Source organism: Lactuca virosa, chromosome 5, assembly GCF_052849685.1.
Source record: "Lactuca virosa cultivar CGN04683 chromosome 5, Lactuca_virosa_CGN04683_v6, whole genome shotgun sequence".
In the NCBI taxonomy this organism is placed as follows: domain Eukaryota; kingdom Viridiplantae; phylum Streptophyta; class Magnoliopsida; order Asterales; family Asteraceae; genus Lactuca; species Lactuca virosa.
This window is the reverse complement of record NC_136430.1, coordinates 363,801,571-363,828,059: the sequence shown is the minus strand read 5'-3', so window position 1 is coordinate 363,828,059 and position 26,489 is coordinate 363,801,571. Positions and strand designations below refer to the sequence as shown.

General features: G+C 36.6%; 2 protein-coding genes across 2 annotated transcripts; both read left to right on the top strand.

Moving 5' to 3' along the window:
* Window positions 1–3,539: 3,539 nt before the first annotated feature.
* Window positions 3,540–4,135, top strand: LOC145113553 (uncharacterized). Its single transcript, XM_079049622.1, has 2 exons — window positions 3,540–3,965; window positions 4,091–4,135. Exons 1-2 carry the CDS (start codon window positions 3,540–3,542, stop codon window positions 4,133–4,135), a joined length of 471 nt encoding a protein of 156 aa, XP_078905748.1.
* A 5,121-nt stretch (window positions 4,136–9,256) lies between these two features.
* LOC145113552 (secreted RxLR effector protein 161-like) lies at window positions 9,257–10,641 on the top strand. The gene is made up of 2 exons (XM_079049621.1): window positions 9,257–9,736; window positions 10,471–10,641. Exons 1-2 carry the CDS (start codon window positions 9,257–9,259, stop codon window positions 10,639–10,641), a joined length of 651 nt encoding a protein of 216 aa, XP_078905747.1.
* The last annotated feature ends 15,848 nt before the right edge of the window (window positions 10,642–26,489 follow it).

Genomic DNA, 26,489 nt, shown 5'->3' with positions numbered 1-26,489 from the left:
ATACAACCCATGACCTAGAACTAGCGGCTATTGTTTTTACACTAAAGATATGGAGACATTACATGTATGGTACGCACTGCAAGTTATACACTGATCATATAAGTCTTCAGTATGTATTTACCCAGAAAGATTTGAATATGAGGCAAATACGGTGGATTGAACTAATTAATGATTATGATTGTGAAATAATCTACCATGTCGGCAAGGAGAATGTAGTTGCAGATGCATTAAGCCGGAAAATACGTGAAGTCGGTATTAAAGGAAGGTCCATGAGAATAGAGTTGATATCTACTCTATTGGATCAAATCAAAATGGATCAGGTAGAAGCAATGAAAACTGAAAATATTAAACAAGAAAAGCTGCAAAAAAAAGATAGTATTTGGAGAAAATGAACGAGGCTTAAAGACATTTAAAGACCGAATTTGGATTCCCGTGTTTGGGGACACTCGAAAAATGGTTATAGAAGAAGCACATAAATCTAAGTACTCCATTCATCCTGGGAGTACAAAGACTTACAGAGAGTTGAAACAGATGTATTGGTGGCCTAATATGAAGCCAAATGTGGCCAAATATATATCATAATGTTCAACATGTGCTCAAGTCAAATTTGAGCATCAGGCCCCGTATGGACAATCATAATCTCTTCAAATTCCAGCTGGAAAATGGGATGAAATCACTATGGATTTCATCATGGGTCTACCAAGGACTAGTCAAGGACATGATGCCATTTGGGTTATTGTTGACCGCTTGACAAAAAGTGCATTGTTTTTAGCAATAAGGGAAACAACTCCTTTAGAGAAACTAGCGAAGTTATATGTCGATGAAGTCGTAAGACTTCATGGAGTTCCTTTGACAATTGTATCAGACAGAGATGCCAGATTTACTTCTAAATTTTGGCAAGTTTTACAAAAAGAACTGGGAACAAAAATCCACCTAAGTACAGCATATCATCCTCAAATTGACGGTCAAAGTGAACGCACAATTCAGACTGTTGAAGACATGTTGCGAGCATGTGTTATCGATTTTAACAACAAGTGGAACGAGCATCTTCCACTAGTGGAGTTCGCCTATAATAATAACTACCATTCGAGCATTGGAATGCCCCCATATGAGGCATTGTATGGGAGAAAATGTAGAACACATTTGTGTTGGCTCGAAGCAGGCGAGAGAAAGCTTACAGGTCCAGAATTGGTAAGAATTACCAATGAAAAGATTAAAAGCGTTCAAACACACATGAAAGCGACTCAAGATCGACAAAGAAGTTATTGGTGATTTAGTAATGTTGAAAATATCACCATAGAAAGGCGTAATGCGTTTTGGCAAAAAGGGTAAATTGAGCCCAATGTACATCGGACCATTCCAAATATTGAAAAAGATTGGGTCCCAAGCTTTTAAGCTCGATTTACCCCCAGAACTTAATGGAATTCACGACGTGTTCCATGTCTGTTATTTGAAAAAGTACCATGGGAAGGATGACGAAATTGTTCCGTTGGATGATTTGAAGGTTGAAACTTCCAACAAGCTAATTGAAGAGTCGGAAGCTATTATCGAGTCGAAAATAAAGAAACTAAGAAACAAAGAGATAGAGATAGTACTAGTCCAATGGAAGCATTCCCCAAGACCAAATCTTACATGGGAAACAAAAAGTGAAATGATGAAACGCTATCCTAACATAGATTTTGAAAAGATTCCGAGGACGAAATCCTGTTAAGGATGGTGTATTTGTAACATCCTAAAAATAAGTATATATTAGACCTACTTTTCGAAACCAATTGTACAGGTATATTTTACGACGTTAGTAATCAATTATTAAATTTGGTACGTCGTAAAATAATATCTATTATGTATTTTGTGTTTATATATATATATATATATATATATATATATATATATATATATATATATATATATATATATATATATATAACGCCAAGTCGAATCTGTTAACATATTTTCGAAGACGATATACACAATACATATTTTTAACGAGTAGAAGATTTCAGAACCAAAATATATAATATTTTAAATATAATTTGGTTTAGACAAAATTATTTTAAATGTATTATATTTTATGATACGTATATATGTGTTAGTTTATCAAAAAATACATATATGAAACTAACTGATTATAGGATTAAATTTAAAAAAAAAAAAATCAAAGTAAAAAGTATTAGTTTAAAACATTAATGAATAATGAATGATGGAAAAAAATTGCATAGCCTATACGTAATGATATGTGGTGTTTGGATAATTGATTAAAGGAAAGGAGGATCCGTGGTGGCCTATGTTTGGTGAAATAAAGAAAATTTGATACGTGTTCTTTTAAGAAATAGTCTGTACATTTTTAGTTGGATGGCAAATTGAAGGGCTTTACATGTTTATTTGGAAAATACGAGTCAAAATTTTTGGAATAATATGGATGATTAAGCGACTATATTGTACTGGACATGTTAAAAAAAATTAGTATAAATAGAGACCGTCTTTCATTTAAATGGGAATGATATAAAAATAATATATTTTGGGAGAACGTGTTAAAGAGGTCGACGAGTTACTGTCAGAATTAATTACGATCTGCGCTCGTTGTATGAGGTGAGTTATAAAACCTCTTAAAGTAGGAATACATGGCTTGTATGTTGTGCTTAATGAAATAAGTGCTTATTAAATTTGTTGGCACTTAGAATGTATTGTTCAATTGATTATATAGTTGTATTGTGTTGTTACATAAATATTAAGTAACACAAGAAAAGATATTGCAAGCTTGCCCAAGGGTCCTTATGGACTAAGACGAGACCATTTGGATGATTTGTTCTCCAGTATGGATAGCCGTGAATTATTGACGGGACCATAATATGGATTGCCGTAAATTATTGTCAGGGCCATAATATGGATAGCCGTAATTATTGATGAGACTATATTTTGGTCGTTATGGTTTATAGTAATTTAATTATTGTATTAAATTATAACTCAACAGACATGTTGTCTGATAATTGTTATGTGCTATGTGTTCTAGGTTCAGGTACAAAACCTTAGTACGAGTGATGATAGTGGCAGCAAGAGTATGGACTGGATATAGATTTTGCACATAGTAATCTTGTTGCTTTAATTATGGTTTTGATATGGTTGTACACCCGCTAATTTTCTGGGAAAAATGTTATATGGTTTTTGGAAACTCTGGTTTTTAAATGATGTTATATAATACTCTGATAAATTTCCAGAAAATAACATTATAATATATGTAAAAAGTTTTGGGTGTTACAATTATCTTGTACTAACGTTTCTTGTATTAACGTTTGTTCAAGTGTTATTCCCAAGTTTTTCTCTAAAAAATTGGTATCATTGCCAAAGTGGTTGCGTTTTAAACAAAACTCTGATTTTGAAAAGTCTTCTATACCACTAAAAGTTCATTCTTCAATAAAAAAAAAACAAAAAACAAAGGAAATATGGCACAAGCTTTATCACTGAATGTTTCCAACAGTGTTGAAGGCTCGAACAGAGCACCAATACTTGTTGCAAATGAATACCACCATTGGTCCCAAAGGATGGAAATGTATCTTAAAAAGATCGGAAGAGATGTGTGGAGATTTGTTGAAGAAGGACCTCATGTTCCTATTCTTACTCATATTCAAGCAGATGGTGCTCAAGCAGGACTGGGTGGAGGTCAGGCCGCAATGAATCGACCAACCAAAGATTATCTTGACAAAATGGAGAACGATGCCATAGCCTTCTATGAAATCTCTTGTGGTGTTGCTCCTGATAACTTTGACATCACCATCAACTGCAAATCTGCTAAGGAGATCTGGGATGTGCTGAAATATCTCTATCAAGGGTCAGAACAAGCTCAAGATAAGAAACTCACAACAACTCTCAATGAGTTTAACAACTTTAAAGCTCTTCCCGGTGAAAGTCTTGACGACTCATTCAAACGATTCAATCTTATCATCACAAAGTTATCAAATGCTGGAACAGTTCAAAGCAACCATGAAACAAATATACAGTTTCTCAATGGTTTGGGAAGACATTGGTCTACTGCAAAGATGATTGTGCAAGGAGATAGAAAGATTCATACTTTGTCATTGTTCAAGTTGTACAGAGAACTTCAGGCACAAGAATCAACTGTGCTGAAAGACTGTTCTGATCTTGGTGGTCCACTTGCCCTGATAGCTCAAACCCCACAAGTCAAAAATCAACAATACTCATATCCTACTGAACCATCCTACCCACTTTCATATGAGAACCCACCGCAGTCATATGAAGCTGATGCTGAAATGGATAAAGAAGAAGAATTCCAAAATGCCATCACGTTGGTTAGCCAACAGTTCAACAGGCTACCACCACCATCATTTCGTAAAAAATAGCAGTTCACAAAACCACCTTTTAACCGCAATTTCAATCCGCAGTCAAACCACTCACGATATCCTCGAAACCCTCACCATCCACCGCAACCACAAAATGCACATCATTCCAAAGAGGGACCGCAGTCCAACAAACCATCAGACTCCGGTACCTCAACTGAAGAGAAGAGTGAATGGCCGAAGTGATGGAAGAAAAAGAAAAGGCAAGAGCATATGTTGCTCAAGTGAAGAGGGATCATCAAGTGTGGTCATCCGGAGATGAGGATGAAGATCTTAACAACAACAAGAGAAAAAGGAAAGATATGCATGGTTGCAACTACTGAAGAGGATGGATTGACAAACTTGGAAAGAAACTACTGCTACATGGCCAAAGATGGCACTCTCAGCATCGTCAAACAGGTAAAAATCATGATCCATTCTAATAATTTATGCATGCATGATTGTGAACCATACTTAGAAAGACTTAATGACACGTGTGCCGCCATCCTTTCAGACTACAACAAAGCACTAGATGAAAAGAATAAAGCGTCCCAAGAGCTATGTCATGTGAGAGGAAGACTTGAGGATAAGAGACTTAAGGTTGCTATGCTAGAAAAAGATTTGTTGTTAGAAAAAGATGCTAAAATGTTGAGTGAAACTCAGTTAGATATTGCTTTAAATCAACGGGATCTTGCCCGAAAAGAAATTGTACATTTGAATCGATTAATAGAAAAGCTTTTTAATGAAACTGAAGCAATTGAAAACCTAGTGAACAATGGGACCGTAGATAACACCTATAACTGGGGATGGTCCAATGGGTACTCAACCGATGAGAACTCAACTCCCCGGTTCAATGCTGATCGACCATATGTCCCACCGGAGCGTGAGTTTCATTATCCAGTCAATGATAAAACGTTCCCCGAAGACATAAGATGTCACTTCGGTAAACTTCATGAGCTGAGAAACAATTGTTTCACAGAGGAAATTCTTCCTGGATCCTCTGGTAATCCAAGTGATCAATTGCCCATCATTGGCACAGTTTGTCCCGATTCTCAGTCATCTTCAGATGTAGATGAAGAAATCATTGTGGAAGGACCAGAAGTAGTTGTAAATTGGCCATCCCTGCCTTCCATAAAATGTCCCAGTAATGAACCATCCTTGACATACTCTGCGGTAGTTCAGTCATCCGCACCGCAGACCGCAGTCAAAAGCTCAGTGACCATTCAGCCCATTCTTCATGAATTACCAATTGAAAATTTTGAATTTGGCCATTGTTCACAGAGTCCTGAACTTTCTAGTTCAGATGACTCAAGTCCTCGTTTTTCAAATCATTCAAAGGTTTTCAAGAAACCGCAGTTAAACATTTCAGACTGCGGTTCTCCAAAGACTCAAGAAAAATTGGCTTTCAAAGAGGAACTCTGGTCCCGAAGTAAAAAAGTGGGATGCCGATCTCAAAAAACAAAACTGTCAAACAAGCCAAATTTTCAATTCAAAAAGGTTTCCAAAAACCCACTACTGCTAAAAATCTTTCAAAAATCACAGCAGTCAAAGGATCAAACAAAAAGGAATGTACATTAACAAAAACTTTTTCAAACACTCCTACAAAATCCCAAAAGAAAGTCACATCTTTTCAAAAGTATTCTTTTCAAAGTTATTCCTTAAATGATCCAAAGTGGAAAGGCATCTTACCAACTCTTGAACCATCAAAATCACATCAATCTGTAGTCAGGTCAAAACCGAGGAGTAATTCACATGCAAAAGCTTTTTCAAATCCCAAGGGCACTGTAACCAAATCCCACCCACGGACCGGTCACAACACTCAAACTACACCCACCGGACCGTTGACCAAGTACGGTGTCTGGATAAACGAGAAAAATCTTTCCTTTGGATTCTACCTGTTAAAAATGTCTCGTCCAATCCAACCTCGTAGGATCCCAAAAGTTACCAAACACCCAAGACTAGGTCAAAAACTGACACAAAATATGTACCTAAGACTCACGTACATGCATCCAGTAAGAAAGTTTCTCATGTGACTCCGTGCTCCAAACTTGTTTGGGTGCCCAAACTAACCCGTTAATTTTCAGGCAATGTGCAAGGAGGAACAAGAAGAGGAGTGGTTAATCGATAGTTCTTGCTCCTTGCACATGACCGGAAAGTTAGAATACCTTCGCGACTTCAGGCCTATCTGTAATGGTGGACACGTCACATTTGGGAAAAATGCAAATGGAATCATAAGGGGTTACGGTGTATTGACCACGGGAAGTTTCTCAATTCAAAAAGTTGCTTACGTAGAAGGCCTCGAGCATAATTTAATCAGTGTGGGCCAACTATGCAAAGCTGGTCATCAGGTTGAATTTGATAACGAATATTGCTACATAATGACGAATGATGGAAGCACCTGCTTGATCAAATCCAAATCCGAAGGGACAATGTATCCTTTGGATGTCTCACTGATCATTGGCAAACTGCAGTTGTGCTTTCTGTCAAAAGCAGTATTCGAAGTTAGTTGGCTATGGCACCGCAAGCTAGCTCATCTGAACTTCCGGTATATCAACAACCTGGTCACCGAAGAACTCGTCTGTGGTCTCCTAATTTTGAAGTACAAGAATGATACACTTTTCCCAACTTGTCAGTGTGGAAAGCAAACAAAGGGAAGCCATCCACTGGTTATCGATTCTTCAATTGTTGAACCATTAGAGCTACTGCACACTGATCTCTGCGGTCCATCTACTGTACCCAGTCTCCATCACAAAAAGTACATTCTGATTATAGTTGATGACTTTACACGTTTCACTTGGGTCTTCTTCTTAAGACTCAAATCCGACACACCGCAGATCATGATCAACTTTATAAAAGAAATAGAGCTCCAAATCAAGTTACCAGTTAGAAGAATATGAAGTGACAATGGAAGCGAATTCACTAATCATCTCTTGAATAGTTTCTTGGTTTCCAGGGGCACCAGTCACAACTTTTCAGCTCCCTACAACGGCAACAAAATGGAGTAGTAGAGCGAAGAAATCGCACATTGGTCAAAGCAGCTAGATCAATGTTACGAACCTTCCTCTCTACTTATGGGCCGAAGCAGTGGCAACTGCATGCTTTGTTCAAAATCGAAGCATCATTTGCAAGCGTCTTAACAAGACTCCATATGAGGGCCTCAACAACCGCAAACCCAATGTCCAATTCTTCCATATTTTTAGATGCAGATGTTTTGTGATCAACAACAAGGATCACCTCAACAAATTTGCACCAAAATCAGATGAAGGCATTTTTCTTGGCTACTCAACCAATAAGGTGGCCTACAGGGTTCTCATTACATGTACAAGACTGATAGTCGAAACCTTCGATGTCAAATTTGATGACTATTATGTCCGCAACACTGCTCTGTCAAGTGAAACAAAAGCTATCCTGGAAAGTGATATCACAGCCTCTTCGGGTCCCTTAAACATAGTTGAAATCAACTATGATGATCTTTTTGACCCCGCAGAGACAACTCATCTCTCCAAAATCTTGGTCTCTCCGGTAGCTCAACAACAACATGCTGAAGTATCTGGTCCAACCTTATCTGAAGATGTGTCAGTCAATACTTCCACCTCGCCGGTTGAGGGGGGAAGTTCAACTCTGGTTCCAGTGACAACCATCGAGGTTCCAATACTAGAAGATGCAACTCTGGTGTCTACTCGCAGAGTCACTATCCAATCAAACGTCTCTTCAGACTCTGAGGATGATGAAGTTGAAAACATAGACACAAGATCAGATCCAAGGGTTATCACTCATTCATCAATCCAGGGGGAACCATCTTCGGTTTAGGGGGAACTCTCATCCTCAATTCAGGGGGAACCTCCTTCAACTGCTGTTATTCAAATTCCTACAGTCCAAGATACTTCTGCGGGCTACTCCCAAGTCGAGGGGGAACTACCTTCTCCAACCGTAGAATCTTCTGACGTTGAAGATATTCCCTCTACCGCAGCTACAGATCACCAAAAAACTCGTCTTCACATTTGGACGAAGGATCACCCACCGGGTCCAATCATTGGAAACCCATCCGTAGGCATACAAACTCAATCCTCTAGTGATTTAATGGACCACTGCCACTATGCAGCTTTCATGTCCTCAGTCGAGCCTCGAACGATAAAAGAAGCACTCATGGAGCCCGACTGGATCACCGTGATGCAAGAGGAATTAGCTGAGTTCGAAAGGAACAAAGTGTGGAAACTGGTACCGAAGCCAAAAGGCCATACAATCGTTGGTACTAGATGGGTATACAAAAACAAGCTTGATGAGTCTGGTGCGGTAGTGAGAAACAAAGCAAGGCTAGTGGCTAAGGGGTACAACCAACTTGAAGCCGTTGACTACGATGAAACTTATGCCCCCGTAGCAAAGAATGGAAGCAATGCACATTTTCTTAGCGTATCCGGCACATAAGAATATCAAAGTACATCAAATGGATGTAAAAGTGCCTTTTTGAATGGAGAACTGAAGGAAGAAGTTTACTTGCAACAACCTCCAGGCTTCGAAAGTCAAGAATTCCAAATCACTGCTACAAGCTAGAAAAAGCAGTATACGGTCTTAAACAAGCACCAAGGGCATGGTATGAGACTCTTTCTGAGTTTCTTGTCATGTCTGGATACAAAAGAGGTGTGATTGATCCCACGTTGATAAAAAGAGCAAATGGTACTCACTTGATGCTCGTCCAAATATATGTGGATGATATCATTTTTGGATCCACAGATCAGGGTATGGTGAATGACTTTGCAAAGCTCATGACAAGTAAATTCCAAATGAGCATGAATAGAGAGATTAAATTCTTTCTAGGACTTCAAGTGAAACAAGTCCCTCAAGGGATATTCACTCATCAAGAAAAATATACCACTGAGCTGTTGAAGAAATTCTCAGTGGACAATTGCTCTTGAGCCAAGGTCCCGATGGCCTTCGGATACAAGATTTCAGCTGACCCTACAAGAGAGACAGTTGACCACAAAACGTATCAACGAATTATTGGGTCATTGATGTACCTCACCGCAAGTAGACCAAATATTGTCTTTGCAACAGGCTTATGTGCTAGGTACCACGAGGATCCCAAAGTATCTCACTTGACTGTAGTCAAGCAAATCCTCAGATATTTAAAGGGAAGCAAAGTGTTAGGTCTCTGGTACCCCGCAGGAAATGACTTCAGCCTTCAAGCATTCACAGATGCGGATCATGCAGGATGCAGATTAGATCGAAAAAGTACTTCCGGTGGTTGCCAATTCTTAGGAGGAAGACTAGTCAGCTGGTCTTCAAGGAAGCAAGATTGTGTCTCGTTGTCTACCGCAGAGGCAAAGTATATGGCTGCAGCCAACTGCTGTTCCCAAGTTCTATGGATGAAGACTCAGCTCATGGACTACGGATACAGAATGTTGCGGGTACCAATTTTCTGTGATTTAGAGAGTTTTATAGAGATTTCTCATAATCCTATTCACCATTCTAAGACGAAGCACATTGAACTACGGTACCACTTCATCAAGGATCACATCCTCATGGTAACATCGAACTCATCTTTGTTCCAACTCACGAAGAAATAGCTGATGTTTTTACCAAGGCACTTGATGCTACAAAATTAAATAGCTTTCTGGAAATGCTAGGAATGATGAATCCAGACCCGCAATTCTTTTTAAATTGATAGATACCACAGACCACATCTGGTCCTCAAGCGTGACGAAATTGCTTCTTTTCTTTTCAACTTAAAACTCTTGAAGCATTTTCCTCACTGCGGTTCTAAAATAATATATTCATCATATATCTTTTCAGTATACCTAGTATACCGCAATCATATATGATCTATATATTCTTCTGGTCCTTAATTTCTTTTATTTCTAACTTTTTGATCAAGTGTTCTTTTAGCTTATGCTACCGCAGTCACACCGCACACCACCGCAGTCATCTGAATTCAACCGCAGTTGCAATAAATGATCCCGCAATCACTTCAAAAAAACTGGGAACTTTGTGTGCTATTTTATGATCCTATTAAATAAAAAAAACATTCCTCATAACATTCATTTTGTAGCATACAATGTTTCAGTCTCTTTCAAAAACACTTTTCTTAGTCAGGCCTATTTTAGGATAAAGTTCAAATAAATCGTTTTTCCATAAAACGCAGTCTTTTAAGAAATCTCTTTTCTCAACCAGCGATGTCTCACAGCCGTTTATTGTCAAATCCATTTCCACTTCCCACTTTTTCACAACGGATAAAAACCCTTCACCACACGATCTACCGGCGTGTGATCATGGACCTGACATGCATTTAATGCTCCGCTTTTCTAGTAAATAAATTTCTTTTGATTTTCTTTTATTTGTGGCCGATAATGGTAAAAACCCAAGGGTTTTTAACATTAACAGCTGTAAATAAATCAATTACAATAAGTTTTGAAATCCGGAGGTATAAAAACCCCCAGTTCTTTCCAAGAACGCTTTACGCTTTCTGAATCCTTAAAGACGATCTTCATCTTCTCCATCTTCTTGCTCCAACTTTTTCCTGCAAGTTCTAAAATCTTTTACTGCAATCATGGTGAAATCGGGAATTTCCAAGAAACAATCGAAGGCATCTGGGTCTGCTCGTCCCACTGGCTCTGAAACCACCATTAAAGACCAATCGCCATCCATTGCTTCAAGAAACTTCAGAGCTGTGTTCGAAGATCATCCTTCATACAATGAGGCTATCAGATTGATGATCAAGTTCCTCCCTAAACACCCACTGTATGGTTCTTTCAACTCTTTCACAGAAGTAGTTCCATTACCGACTTTGTTCAAGTGCGCTTTTTCTGCATTCCGTCCAAGCCACAACTTCAAGAAGTGCATCTCAACTTGGTGGATGATTCACTGGTTGTTCTAACCAAAAACAAATTTCTGAAAGCAATCAACCTTAGATTTCTTCCCTCAACAAAATTCTACTCACCAAGCCATAATGACGTGATCTCAACCCTGTACCAGATGGGTTACCAGAAGAAACTGAATGGGATCAGAGAATTCAAAAAGAATAAACTCCCGGCGTTGTGGCAGTTTGTGTGCCACTTCGTTATCAGAAGTTTCTCCGGTCGTACAGGTGGAACGGACAATATGGGGATCAAGCTTATGGAGCTGGTTTGGAGCATTTACACCGGTAATGATATGAATTATGGTCAAATTCTATGGGATGACTTCTTGCAGTACGTTCCTAAGAAAGCTCCAAGAGAAGACGCAACCACGCTCACCTTTGATCGTTTCTGGTCACTGTGCATCTTGGATTTTCAAAAGGATGCCAAGCTCAATATAGGTGATAACACAACTTTATTTGCTACTCGCGATCTGAAATGGTACACAGCCTCAAAAGATCAAACTATTTTTGGACCCCTTAGGAGATTTCCTAGATATATTTTGGAGTCCATTGGACTCACAAGTCATGACGTAGCTGACCATATTGTGGCTACGAGTGGTATTGACCCATACCACTCTTCCCCGCCCAGACCAAGTAAAGCTACCACATCCATCACCGCAACACAGGTTCCTCCTAGTACCGCAGTCCCTACCGCAACCCAGGTCCCTCCTACCGCAGACCAGGTTGTCCAACCGAGACTTAAACGAGTCAAGAAAACTGTGACTTCAAAGAAAGCACCCCGTAACACAGTTAGAAAGGGCAACGATCCTTCCAAGAAACGTAAGTCCAAAACCGCAGAATCCTCTGCTGCGGTTCATCACTCTCCATCTAAAACTCAGGATTCCCCAGTCAATGTTGAAGATGATACTCATCATCAGTCTTCAGCTTCAGGAGATGTGTTTAGACGAAAGTGTTGGACTAGGTGTCTAAGCCCATAACTATTATTGGTATGTACTTGACCCGATTATGAGCATGGTCCTTTTGGGTTGCCTTCACTCATGCAACATGATAGGATGACACAAGAAGAGAGAGTAGGATTTATTATATGAATAATAAATTGGTACTCAAAATGGTTTTATTAATATATTACAAGATTAATATATTATTTGGAAATCACATTATTTAATTAGTATTGATCAGAAATTAATTTGGAATTAATTTTGTGGTCAAAAGAGACTGATTAAATAATTGGGGACTGATGTTGCAAATCACTGATAGTTGCAATTGGGTTGATGGATCACCTTGGAATAAGGTTGGACGAATTTTATGGGAAGCCCATGAAGAATTCGTCTAAGGGGTATTCTAGAAGGTGTCCATGGGCTGCTTAAGGCCTAAGCAGTCATATTAGGGTTTCCACCTAAAACCCTAGCAGCCACAAGTATAAATAGACACCAATATTAAGGATTTTCTCCCCATGCTTTATGAAACCCTAAGGTGGCCGAAATCCTTCTCTCCTAAGTCATTCTTCTTGCATTGGGTGTTTGTGACTCCATTAGAGGTGCAACAGTTGGGGCACTAGGCTTTCAGAAGTCAAGATCAAGAAGGATTATTCTTGTTATTGCTACAAAACTAGTATGGTAAAGTTCCTAACCCTAATCATATGTGATTTTCGAATTGTGTATGCTAGTTCATAGGGTTATTGCTTTGGTATTCATAGTTGTATGTTCAATAGAGAAAAACCTAGATCCAAAGCAATTAGGATTCCATGTACACCATAGGAATGTTGTTTTGCACAAATCCCATCAGTGGTATCAGAGCCTAGGTCGTTTTTCAATTGAATAGATGCAAAAGTGAACTGCCAAAGGATCAAAAAGTCGAATATTGTGATGTCTGACAAGCTGACTCGACAAGTCCATGTATGGACTCGACGAGTTCCATAGTGGACTCGACGAGTCGTGTGATCTGCTGCCGGGATTTTCGATTTTTTGGCCAGTTTTTGATTTGAATAATTACCATAACTCGTTTTTAATGCCTAAAATCGATTTTTATGATTGGTATGAGATATCCTTATCAAAATTGGTGGATTTGGTTAAATATGGATAATATAAGATTATTTTGATTCAAATATTTAACCTAGTAATTTTGAAAAAGTTTTAAATTACACCCGTTTAGTTTTATTGTTTAGATTTGAAATTAAAAGTTTTAGTTTTTGAAAAATTTAAATAGTTAAGCCATAATATTTTGAAAATGTTTCAAAATTTGTCCTCAAGTTTTGGAATTTAAAAATTTAATTAAAAGGTTTTAATTTTGAAATATTAAATTCTAAAACCCTAGTGCTTTGAAAAGTTCAAATTACACCCTTATGGGTTTTATTAAATTAATTAAGTGTTTAATTAAAAGAGAGAATTAATAAATCCATAATAATTTGGTTTAAGTTTAATTAAATTAAAAGTCTAATTTATAGATTAAACCACCTAGTATTTTAAATGTATAAAATATACCCTTATACTATATAAAATTAAAAGTCTAATATATTATATATGTATGTGTTAAAAGTCAGTCTTACCGTTATAATTATAATGAAATACGAAGTATAATGACCGCCTGAAGAGGGTAATCCTCAAGATAATGAAGTTCAAGAGCTGGTCTATAAGGGCTATTTAAGGAAGCGACGTATAAAATGACCGCCATTAGGTATCCACTCTTACCCACCGCACCCTTGACTAGTGGAGGGTCGTTAGCCGAACAGGTAGGATAGGACATAAATTTCCATTATAAGTATAATGAAATACGAAGTAACTAAATATTTTAAAAATTCCCAAATCTTAGTTACTTTAGGAAAAATGTGAATTTGGTGCTAATCCATGAAATTGTGCATTGCACCTTGTTGGTCGTTAGTGGAGCGTGTGTGGTTAACCGGCACACTAATATGGGACTAATGAAGGATGGAAATGGGTAGCTCGTAGATTATCATAGATCAATGGAGCGTGTGTGGTTAACCGACACATTGATTAGGTTATAAACGTCTTCGAGAGTACCAAGTTAATTTGCATGGTTATTCACACCTTGTTTGTGATCCTCGGTATCCCAGTCACAAACATGAAGGGCATAATCGAGATTAAACATGCCATTGAAAAGTTCAGTGAATCTCAAAAGATCTAGGAATTTCAATTCATTTAAAACCTAATGTTCATTTTCATTTTTCATAGTGGAAATTGGTAAATCGTCATTTACCTACCTTCAAATATTTTGCAATTGGATTATGGCATCCCTCTTCCGAATTGTAGAATATTGTGTTGGGTCCTAGCCTTAATATTTCATTTGGGTTTCATTTTAAGGACTTGAATCAACTAACTTGAATTTATCCCTCTTGTAGATGTCTAATTCTGACAACTATGGTCTTCCCGAATCTTTTGGAAAAGGCTTTCCTCACGAAGATGATGTTCCATGTTTGGATCGTGGAAATGGAAATAATACTTCACTTCCTCCACCTTCTCCAATAGTTCTCCCTAACCCACGTGTTCGAAAGCTTGAAAATTTCAATGTCACTCAAGCCCTATTGGCAAGCAAACACGAAGATGGAAAGTCTGTATGTGCTCACGTCTTGGAGATGAAATTGCATATTGACAGGCTGGAAATGTTGGGTGTCGATGTCTCTAGGAAGCTGGTTGTTGACTTTGTTCTTAAATCACTTCCTAAGACATATAGCGGGTTCATTAAGGACTACTATATGGAAGACTACGATGTGACCCTCATTGATCTAACCTATTTGCTTATTGCTGCTAAATCAACAATGATTTGGCGCACTGGTAAAACAAATTTGCTTGGTATAAATAGACCCCAATATTAAGTATTTTCTCCCCATGCTTTATGAAACCCTAAGGTGGCCGAAATCCTTCTCTCCTAAGTCATTCTTCCTGCATTGGGTGTTTGTGACTCCATTAGAGGTACAACACTTGGGGCACTAGGCTTTAATAAGTCAAGAACAAGAAGGATTGTTCTTGTTATTGCTACATAACAAGTAAGGTAAAGTTCCTAACCCTAATCATATGTGATTTTCGAATTGTGTATGCTAGTTCATAGGGTTATTGCTTTGGTATTCATAGTTGTATGTTCAATAGAGAAAAACCTAGATCCAAAGCAATTAGGATTGCATGTACACCATATGAATGTTGTTATGCTCAAATCTCATCAGTGGTATCAGAGCTTAGGTCGTTTTTCAATTGAATAGATGCAAAAGTGAACTGCCAAAGGACCAGAAAGTCGAATATTGTGATGTCTGACAGGCTGACTCGACCAGTCCATGTATGGACTCAGCGAGTTGCATGAACTCGACGAGTTCCATAGTAGACTCGACGAGTCGTGTGATCTGCTGCCGGGATTTTCGATTTTTTGGCCAGTTTTTGATTTGGATAATTACCATAACTCGTTTTAATGCCTAAAATCGATTTTTATGATTGGTATGAGATATCCTTATCAAAATTGGTGGATTTGGTTAAATATGGATAATATAGGATTATTTTGATTCAAATATTTAACCTAGTAATTTTGAAAAAGTTTTAAATTACACCCGTTTGGTTTTATTGTTTAGATTTGAATTAAAAGTTTTAGTTTTTCAAAAATTTAAATAGTTAAACCATAATATTTTGAAAAAGTTTCAAAATTTGTCCTCAAGTTTTGGAATTTAAAATTTTAATTAAAAGGTTTTAATTTTGAAATATTAAATTCTAAAACCCTAGTGCTTTGAAAAGTTCAAATTACACCCTTATGGATTTTATTAAATTAATTAAGTGTTTAATTAAAAGAGAGAATTAATAAATCCATAATAACTTGGTTTAAGTTTAATTAAATTAAAAGTCCAATTTATAGATTAAACCGCCTAGTATTTTAAATTTATAAAATACACTCTTATACTATATAAAATTAAAAGTCTAATATATTATATATGTTAAGTTAAAAGTCAGTTTTACCGTTAGTAGGACTTATTCACGAAGCTGGTCTATAAGGGGCGTTTAAGGAAGGGGCCTGTAAAATGACCGTCATTGGGTATCCTCTCTTACCCATCGCACCCTTGACTAGTGGAGGGTCGTTAGCTGAACAGGTAGGATAGGACACAAACTTCCATTATAAGTATAATGAAATACGAAGTAACTAAATATTTTAAAAATTCCCAAATCTTAATTACTTTAGGAAAAATTTGAATTTGGTGCTAATCCATGAAATTGCGCATTGCACCTTGTTGGTCGTTAGTGGAGCGTGTGTGGTTAACCGGCACACTAATATGGGACTAATGAAGGATGGAAATGGGTAGCTCGTAGATTATCATAGATCAATGGAGCGTGTGTGGTTAACCGGCACATTGATTAGGTGATAAATGTCTTCGAGAGTACCAAGCTAATTTGCATGGTTATTCACACCTTGTTTGTGATCCTCGGTATCCCAGTCACAAACTTGAAGGGCATAATCGAGATTAAACATGCCATTGAAAAGTTTAGTGAATCTCAAAAGATCTAGGAATTTCAATTCATTTAAAACCTAATGTTCATTTTCATTTTTCTTGGTGGAAGTTGGTAAATCATCATTTACCTACCTTCAAATATTTTTCAATTGGATTACGGCATCCCTGTTCCGAATTGTAGAATATTGTGTTGGGTCCTAGCCTTAATATTTCATTTGGGTTTCATATTAAGGACTTAAATCAACTAACTTGAATTTCTCCCTCTTGCAGATGTCAAGTTCTGACAACTATGGTCTTCCCGAATCTTTTGGAAAAGGCTTTCCTTACGAAGATGATGTTCCATGTTTGGATCGTGGAAATGGAAATCATACTTCACTTCCTCCACCTCCTCCAATAGTTCTCCCTGACCTACGTGTTCGAAAGCTTGAAAAGTTAAATGTCACTCAAGCCCTATTGGCAAGCAAACACGAAGATGGAAAGTCTGTATGTGCTCACGTCTTGGAGATGAAATTGCATATTGACAGGCTGGAAATATTGGGTGTCGATGTCTCTAGGAAGCTGGTTGTTGACTTTGTTCTTAAATCACTTCCTAAGTCATATAGTGGGTTCATTAAGGACTACTATATGGAAGACTACGACGTGACCCTCATTGATCCAACCTATTTGCTTATTGCTGCTAAATCAACAATGATTTGGCACACTGGTAAAACAAATTTGCTTGGTAGATCTACTTCCCAAACTTCCATGGACATAGGCAATGACAACGATTGTCCAGAAAGGATTTCTTCTCCTAAGCGAAAGAAATCTTCCATAGTCAAAAAGTTTGATCATAAGAGAAAGGCGAGTTATGAGATAGTCCATTGTGTCATTCCCAAAGAGTCCATATGCTTCTATTGCCAAGAGAAGGGGTATTCGATGCGATGCTGCCATATTTACCTGAAAGATCGCAAGGATGGAAAAGTCAAGATGTATGACTCCACTTCAGGTAAGTCCACTATCTAACTCTATTAAGTTCCTATTTGTAGATTCTTAATACATGATGTGATACGATTGCATTTTGATGTTTTGTAGGATCGAAGAAAAGAAAGGGGGCTTAAAGGAAGAGTGAGCTGAGTCTGATCACGAAGAAATGGATTTCGATCGCATGGTTCAATGATTGGATTTTTGAGCTGCTACTTAGGAGTTAAATAGATTGCTTAGGAATATTTAATAACATAGTTTTCATTTGTAATTGCGTTGTAAGGACAAGTATTTCCGCACTTTTATAAATAAAGAAAAATTTTGATTTTTGTCTTATTTTATATTTCCTTGCAATTGTATTTGTGAAAAATTGGTGTTTATATATTCTTAGCAATATTGTGAATGGATTTGATTCTTTCATTTGTGGTAGTGTCAAAATTTACCAAATAAGGAAGGATTCTCATCACCCAAGTTTCAATTGGATAGAAACTTGGAATCATGTGACTTGTATTGTATGATGAATGAGAACCTTCATCTTTGGGAAATTAAGACTGATTCCTTGTTTACATATGTATGTAATTCAAGTGAAAGATGAAAGGATCCGGTACACATTGATGTGCACTAGTCAGATCCACCACAAAGAATGATAATACTGTTCGTCATGATTTACTAAAAGTTTAGTGGACATGGTTATAGTTACAAGATTAAGTGTAATTCTAAATCATTGGAAAAAGTTTCGATGTATAGCAGAACGAATAAGAAGAATCAATTAGGCAAAAAGATAAAAGTTTCTCCAATCTGAAAGGAAAGGAGAGTACTTTAGTATCGTGTTTTATTATCATCTTAGTGATTATGAACCATATCAAAATTGATCCTGTAAGGACACCTTGGTACATTTGTGTGACCAAAAGAGGAATCAGGAACTGTTGAAATGGTTAAATCAAAAGGATGAGTCATACTTCGTTCCAAAATCGAGTCTTAGCGTCATACTCCAAGATTGAGCATTGAGTGACATAATCTTAAGAAGGTTTATAACACTCATCAAATGTGAAGTAGAAATGTTTTTTACTCTTGCACATTTGAAATTGGTAAGTTGTGATGTCTTGGATAAAACAAAGACCAACTAAGACCAATCGTGTGAAGTGTTTGTTTTGATAAGAACCCGCACTAACTCTTGAGTATTTGTTTGTCAAGGAACGTTTCTTGACAAAAGAATCTTATATGTCAAGAAGTCAGTGGGAGTCTTAATGGTCTTGAATAGCTTCAGGAACAAATCAAGAATAAACCTATTGTCTATCACTAGCACACGACTTGAGGTTTATAACATATCGTGTTGACATATTCTTGTTTTCTATGCCATTCCAGTTGATTTGACTATGCATATGAGTCCTACGAGTTCTCATTTGATTGCATACGGCAAAACACCTTGATCAATGGAAAGTACATTGATCTGTAGGGGTGAGCTGTTCAGTGACCAGGAAGCAATGGTAGGACCCTATACTACTAAATGGCAAGAAATTAAGATTGAACAAGGTCAGTCCATATGAGTTTGGTTTTGTCAGAAACCTCGTCTTGTGATTATGGTTATGACAAATTCACATGGATAGGAACACATACACCATAAAATCTAAGTGACATAAGGTTTCTCTCCGCTTCATGAAAATGATTGTGAGGAAACGCTTTCACTAAGTGGATTTTAAGGAGATGGCAGTTGTGTAAATTGCATTCTCAAATTCAAGTATGATTACGGCATCCCTCTTCATAGTTCGAATTATGAGAAGTGGTAAATAGTCTGAACATTCGGGACTTATTGTTGTAAATTGTTTAGACACACACATGAGCCTTCTAATGAAAAGTGTATGGGCTTGAGAAGCGTAGATAAAGGCTTATCGAAGCATCTCGTATCAGAAATCTGGATTTCTGGGTACATGTCAAAGCTGGTGGGAGCATAAGTGTTATGCTAATAGGAATGTAATTATCATGATAGTGGGAGCATGATTATTATGTTAAGTGTTGTAGGTTTGCAATATTGGTTATAGGAAACACAGGTTAAAAATGTTGCAAAGTTGTAGAATTTGAAAAGTTGTTTCGCTATAATAAGGGAGAGGATACTCATACTTTATTTCGAATGTAAAAGCTTAGATTGAAATATTAGTCATGGACATATATGATTACCTTGTTGGAATGTTTCAACATGGGAAATCTATATATGGAAATATTATAGCAAAAGACTGGTAAAGTATCATGTCTTTTATGTAGGACATTATGAATCGTATTCCATATGCTTCGGGTATAGGATCGATTGCATATGCTATAATATTCACGTATTCTACTTTTCAAATGCCTAGGGTATTAAGAAGACTAGAACCAGATATGACTAAAGCTATTAAACAACTGTCAAAGGACGATCTGAGGTTCGCTAAAGATTTATCGCTTGCAGTATGAAGTATAGTAATGGATGGACTGTATCAACATTATTATGAATAGACATGATTCTATTAATAATGAGTTGTCATATGGCATAGTGGGAAATGGATATTAAGAATCTATGTGTAGGTTAGAAACTTTTGTGCAAGAAGGATGTTCAAAGGAATGTACTTTGAATGTGAGACTTCATATCTATGGAGTTGTCTTATAACAATCTCCAATAGAGCACTTTGTAATCTCATTGTCAAAGTCTTTGTGACTTTGGTGCTATCACATTACAAAAGGATCATTGCGTAAAATGTTAGATTATAACACATTCTAATAGTGGCAAGAATTTAGTATTCTTACACTTGTGATAAAGATTTGGAATTGTGAAATGAGTACATTGGAAATGTTTTCAATAGATCTATTTCACAAAGAAAGGACCATAGATAAACATAGTGTGCATGCTTGGAGCATGAGATAACTATTGTTTTAATTCAAGTATTAAGTTGATTACTCGAAACATTATGCAATGAATAATGTGCAATCAATATGGTGATTAAATAATAAGTGTTTTATTTATACTCAAAAGTGTTGAGACCATATTGGATTCGATTATTCTTGTGTTTCACTTCGCATGTTTTCACTTCCCGAATAATAAGATTATTCAAACATCCACAATCAATCATACTTTGGAAGTAGGCAATGAGGTAAGAGTGTCATGAATCTGACTGTAGATTGTCTGAAGTGTTTAGACATAGCAAAAGTCCGCTGCAGTGTTCATTAGAACTCCTGAAATAAGATTTGAGTATTGGATTAAACCCACGCTCATGTGAATCACTTCATGGATTTTATCACGAGTGATTGTGAGACAATAATATATTATATTCTTGAAACAGAGACATATGAGTTGTTGTTTACAAGTCGGTTACACATTGATAATACGTAAACGCATCAGTAACTTGATGTTATAAAGTATTGTTGTATGTGATTTGATGAGTAAATAGTACAATCATATGAGTCGAAGTTTATCCGTTCCTTTTACCCAATGTGGGATAAAAGCGATATCTGTGGGCCCCTCGATGATTTAGTGATGACAACCCTAAAGTGCTTGGCCTAGGGTGGACTATTTGATTTGTTCAATTAGTCAGTCGTCATAAATCGGAAACCGGGAAACAACACATGAACAGAGATAATGATTATAATCCATGTCTCAGTACATTCGATATCTTGTAGAATGGAGGAATATATGATCCCTTATCTGAAGGACGCGTTACTGATAATATCAGAGTTTGACAACGTATTTTGAAAGCTACGATTGCTAATCAGGTTCTGAAGTCGTACTTGCAATAATAGTTATTAGACTTATCCAAGTGGGAGACTGTTGGATTAGGTGTCTAAGCCCATAACTATTATTGGTATGTACTTGACCCGATTATGAGCATTGTCCTTTTGGGTTGCCTTCACTCATGCAACTTGATAGGATGACAAAAGGAGAGAGAGTAGGATTTATTATATGAATAATAAATTTGTACTCAAAATGGTTTTATTAATATATTACAAGATTAATATATTATTTGGAAATCACATTATTTAATTAGTATTGATCAGAAATTAATTTGGAATCAATTTCGTGGTGAAAAGAGACTGATTAAATAATTGGGGACTGATATTGCGAATCACTGATAGTTGCAATTGGGCTGATGGATCACCTTGGAATAAGGTTGGACGAATTTTATGGGAAGCCCATGAAGAATTCGTCTAAGGGGTATTCTAGAAGGTGTCCATGGGCTACTTAAGGCCTAAGCAGTCATATTAGGGTTTCCACATAAACCCTAGCAGCCACAAGTATAAACAGACCCCAATATTAAGTATTTTCTCCCCATGCTTTATGAAACCCTAAGGTGGCCGAAATCCTTCTCTCCTAAGTCATTCTTCCTGCATTGGGTGTTTGTGACTCCATTAGAGGTACAACACTTGGGGCACTACGCTTTCAGAAGTCAAGATCAAGAAGGATTGTTCTTGTTATTGCTACATAACAAGTAAGGTAAAGTTCCTAACCCTAATCATATGTGATTTTCGAATTGTGTGTGCTAGTTCATAGGGTTATTGCTTTGGTATTCAAAGTTGTCTGTTCAATAGAGAAAAACCTAGATCCAAAGCAATTAGGATTGCATGTACACCATATGAATGTTGTTATGCTCAAATCTCATCAGTGGTATCAGAGCCTAGGTCGTTTTTCAATTAAATAGATGCAAAAGTGAACTGCCAAAGGACTAGAAAGCCAAATATTGTGATGTCTGAAAGGCTGACTCGACCAGTCCATGTATGGACTCGACGAGTTGCATGAACTCGACGAGTTCCATAGTGGACTCGACGAGTCGTGTGATCTGCTGCCGGGATTTTCGATTTTTTGGCTAGTTTTTGATTTGGATAATTATCATAACTCGTTTTAATGCCTAAAATCGATTTTTATGATTGGTATGAGATATCCTTATCAAAAATGGTGGATTGGTTAAATATGGATAATATATGATTATTTTGATTCAAATATTTAACCTAGTAATTTTGAAAAAGTTTTAAATTACACCCGTTTGGTTTTATTGTTTAGATTTGAATTAAAAGTTTTAGTTTTTCAAAAATTTAAATAGTTAAACCATAATATTTTGAAAAAGTTTCAAAATTTGTCCTCAAGTTTTGGAATATAAATTTTAATTAAAATGTTTTAATTTTGAAATATTAAATTCTAAAACCCTAGTGCTTTGAAAAGTTCAAATTACACCCTTATGGATTTTATTAAATTAATTAAGTGTTTAATTAAAAGAGAGAATTAATAAATTCATAATAACTTGGTTTAAGTTTAATTAAATTAAAAGTCCAATTTATAGATTAAACCGCCTAGTATTTTAAATTTATAAAATACACCCTTATACTATATAAAATTAAAAGTCTAATATATTATATATGTTAAGTTAAAAGTCAGTCTGACCATTAGTAGGACTTATTCACGAAGCTGGTCTATAAGGGGTGTTTAAGGAAGCGGCCTGTAAAATGACCGTCATTGGGTATCCTCTCTTACCCATCGCACCCTTGACTAGTGGAGGGTCGTTAGCTGAACAGGTAGGATAGGACACAAACTTCCATTATAAGAATAATGAAATACGAAGTAACTAAATATTTTAAAAATTCCCAAATCTTAGTTACTTTAGGAAAAATGTGAATTTGGTGCTAATCCATGAAATTGCGCATTGCACCTTGTTGGTCGTTAGTGGAGCGTGTGTGGTTAACCGACACACTAATATGGGACTAATGAAGGATGGAAATGGGTAGCTCGCAGATTATCATAGATCAATGGAGCGTGTGTGGTTAACCGGCACATTGATTAGGTGATAAATGTCTTCGAGAGTACCAAGCTAATTTGCATGGTTATTCACACCTTGTTTGTGATCCTCGGTATCCCAGTCACAAACTTGAAGGGCATAATCGAGATTAAACATGCCATTGAAAAGTTTAGTGAATCTCAAAAGATCTAGGAATTTCAATTCATTTAAAACCTAATGTTCATTTTCATTTTTCTTGGTGGAAGTTGGTAAATCATCATTTACCTACCTTCAAATATTTTTCAATTGGATTACGACATCCCTGTTCCGAATTGTAGAATATTGTGTTGGGTCCTAGCCTTAATATTTCATTTGGGTTTCATATTAAGGACTTAAATCAACTAACTTGAATTTCTCCCTCTTGCAGATGTCAAGTTCTGACAACTATGGTCTTCCCGAATCTTTTGGAAAAGGCTTTCCTTACGAAGATGATGTTCCATGTTTGGATCGTGGAAATGGAAATCATACTTCACTTCCTCCACCTCCTCCAATAGTTCTCCCTGACCTACGTGTTCGAAAGCTTGAAAAGTTAAATGTCACTCAAGCCCTATTGGCAAGCAAACACGAAGATGGAAAGTCTGTATGTGCTCACGTCTTGGAGATGAAATTGCATATTGACAGGCTGGAAATATTGGGTGTCGATGTCTCTAGGAAGCTGGTTGTTGACTTTGTTCTTAAATCACTTCCTAAGTCATATAGTGGGTTCATTAAGGACTACTATATGGAAGACTACGACGTGACCCTCATTGATCCAACCTATTTGCTTATTGCTGCTAAATCAACAATGATTTGGCACACTGGTAAAACAAATTTGCTTGGTAGATCTACTTCCCAAACTTCCATGGACATAGGCAATGACAACGATTGTCCAGAAAGGATTTCTTCTCCTAAGCGAAAGAAATCTGCCATAGTCAAAAAGTTTGATCATAAGAGAAAGGCGAATTATGAGATAGTCCATTGTGTCATTCCCAAAGAGTCCATATGCTTCTATTGCCAAGAGAAGGGGCATTGGATGCGATGCTGCCATATTTACCTGAAAGATCGCAAGGATGGAAAAGTCAAGATGTATGACTCCACTTCAGGTAAGTCCACTATCTAACTCTATTAAGTTCCTATTTGTAGATTCTTAATACATGATGTGATACGATTGCATTTTGATGTTTTGTAGAATCGAAGAAAAGAAAGGGGGCTTAAAGGAAGAGTGAGTTGAGTCTGATCACGAAGAAATGGATTTCGATCGCATGGTTCAATGATTGGATTTTTGAGCTGCTACTTAGGAGTTAAATAGATTGCTTAGGAATATTTAGTAACATAGTTTTCATTTGTAATTGCGTTGTAAGGACAAGTATTTCCGCACTTCTATAAATAAAGAAAAATTTTGATTTTTGTCTTATTTTATATTTCCTTTCAATTGTATTTGTGAAAATTGGTGTTTATATATTCTTAGCAATATTGTGAATGGATTTGATTCTTTCATTTGTGGTAGTGTCAAAATTTACCAAATAAGGAAGGATTCTCATCACCCAAGTTTCAGTTAGATAGAAACTTGGAATCATGTGACTTGTATTGTATGATGAATGAGAACCTTCATCTTTGGGAAATTAAGACTGATTCCTTGTTTACATATGTATGTAAGTCAAGTGAAAGATGAAAGGATCCAGTACACATTGATGTGCACTAGTCAGATCCACCACAAAGAATGATAATACTGTTCTTCATGATTTACTAAAAGTTTAGTGGACATGGTTATACTTACAAGATTAACTGTAATTTTGAATCATTGGAAAAAGTTTCGATGTATAGCAGAACGAATAAGAAGAATCAATTAGGCAAAAAGATAAAAGTTTCTCCAATCTGAAAGGAAAGGAGAGTACTTTAGTATCGTGTTTTATTATCATCTTAGTGATTATGAACCATATCAAAATTGATCCTGTAAGGACACCTTGGTACATTTGTGTGACCAAAAGAGGAATCAGGAACTGTTGAAATGGTTAAATCAAAAGGATGAGTCATACTTCGTTCCAAAATCGAGTCTTAGCGTCATACTCCAAGATTGAGCATTGAGTGACATAATCTTAAGAAGGTTTATAACACTCATCAAATGTGAAGTAGAAATGTTTTTTACTCTTGCACATTTGAAATTGGTAAGTTGTGATGTCTTGGATAAAACAAAGACCAACTAAGACCAATCGTGTGAAGTGTTTGTTTTGATAAGAACCCGCACTAACTCTTGAGTATTTGTTTGTCAAGGAACGTTTCTTGACAAAAGAATCTTATATGTCAAGAAGTCAGTGGGAGTCTTAATGGTCTTGAATAGCTTCAGGAACAAATCAAGAATAAACCTATTGTCTATCACTAGCACACGACTTGAGGTTTATAACATATCGTGTTGACATATTCTTGTTTTCTATGCCATTCCAGTTGATTTGACTATGCATATGAGTCCTACGAGTTCTCATTTGATTGCATAAGGCAAAACACCTTGATCAATGGAAAGTACATTGATCTATAGGGGTGAGCTGTTCAGTGACCTGGAAGCAATGGTAGGACCCTATACTACTAAATGGCAAGAAATTAAGATTGAACAAGTTCACTCCATATGAGTTTAGATTTGTCACAAACCTCGTCTTGTGATTATGGTTATGACAAATTCACATGGATAGGAACACATACACCATAAAATCTAAGTTACATAAGGTTTCTCTCCGCTTCATGAAAATGATTGTGAGGAAACGCTTTCACTAAGTGGATTTTAAGGAGATGGCAGTTGTGTAAATTGCATTCTCAAATTCAAGTATGATTACGGCATCCCTCTTCATAGTTCGAATTATGAGAAGTGGTAAATAGTCTGAACATTCGGGACTTATTGTTGTAAATTGTTTAGACACACACATGAGCCTTCTAATGAAAAGTGTATGGGCTTGAGAAGCGTAGATAAAGGCTTATCGAAGCATCTCGTATCCAAAATTTGGATTTCTGGGTAATGTCAAAGCTGGTGGGAACATAAGTGTTATGCTAATAGGAATGTAATTATCATGATAGTGGGAGCATGATTATTATGTTAAGTGTTGTAGGTTTGCAATACTGGTTATAGGAAACACAGGTTATGAATTTTGCAA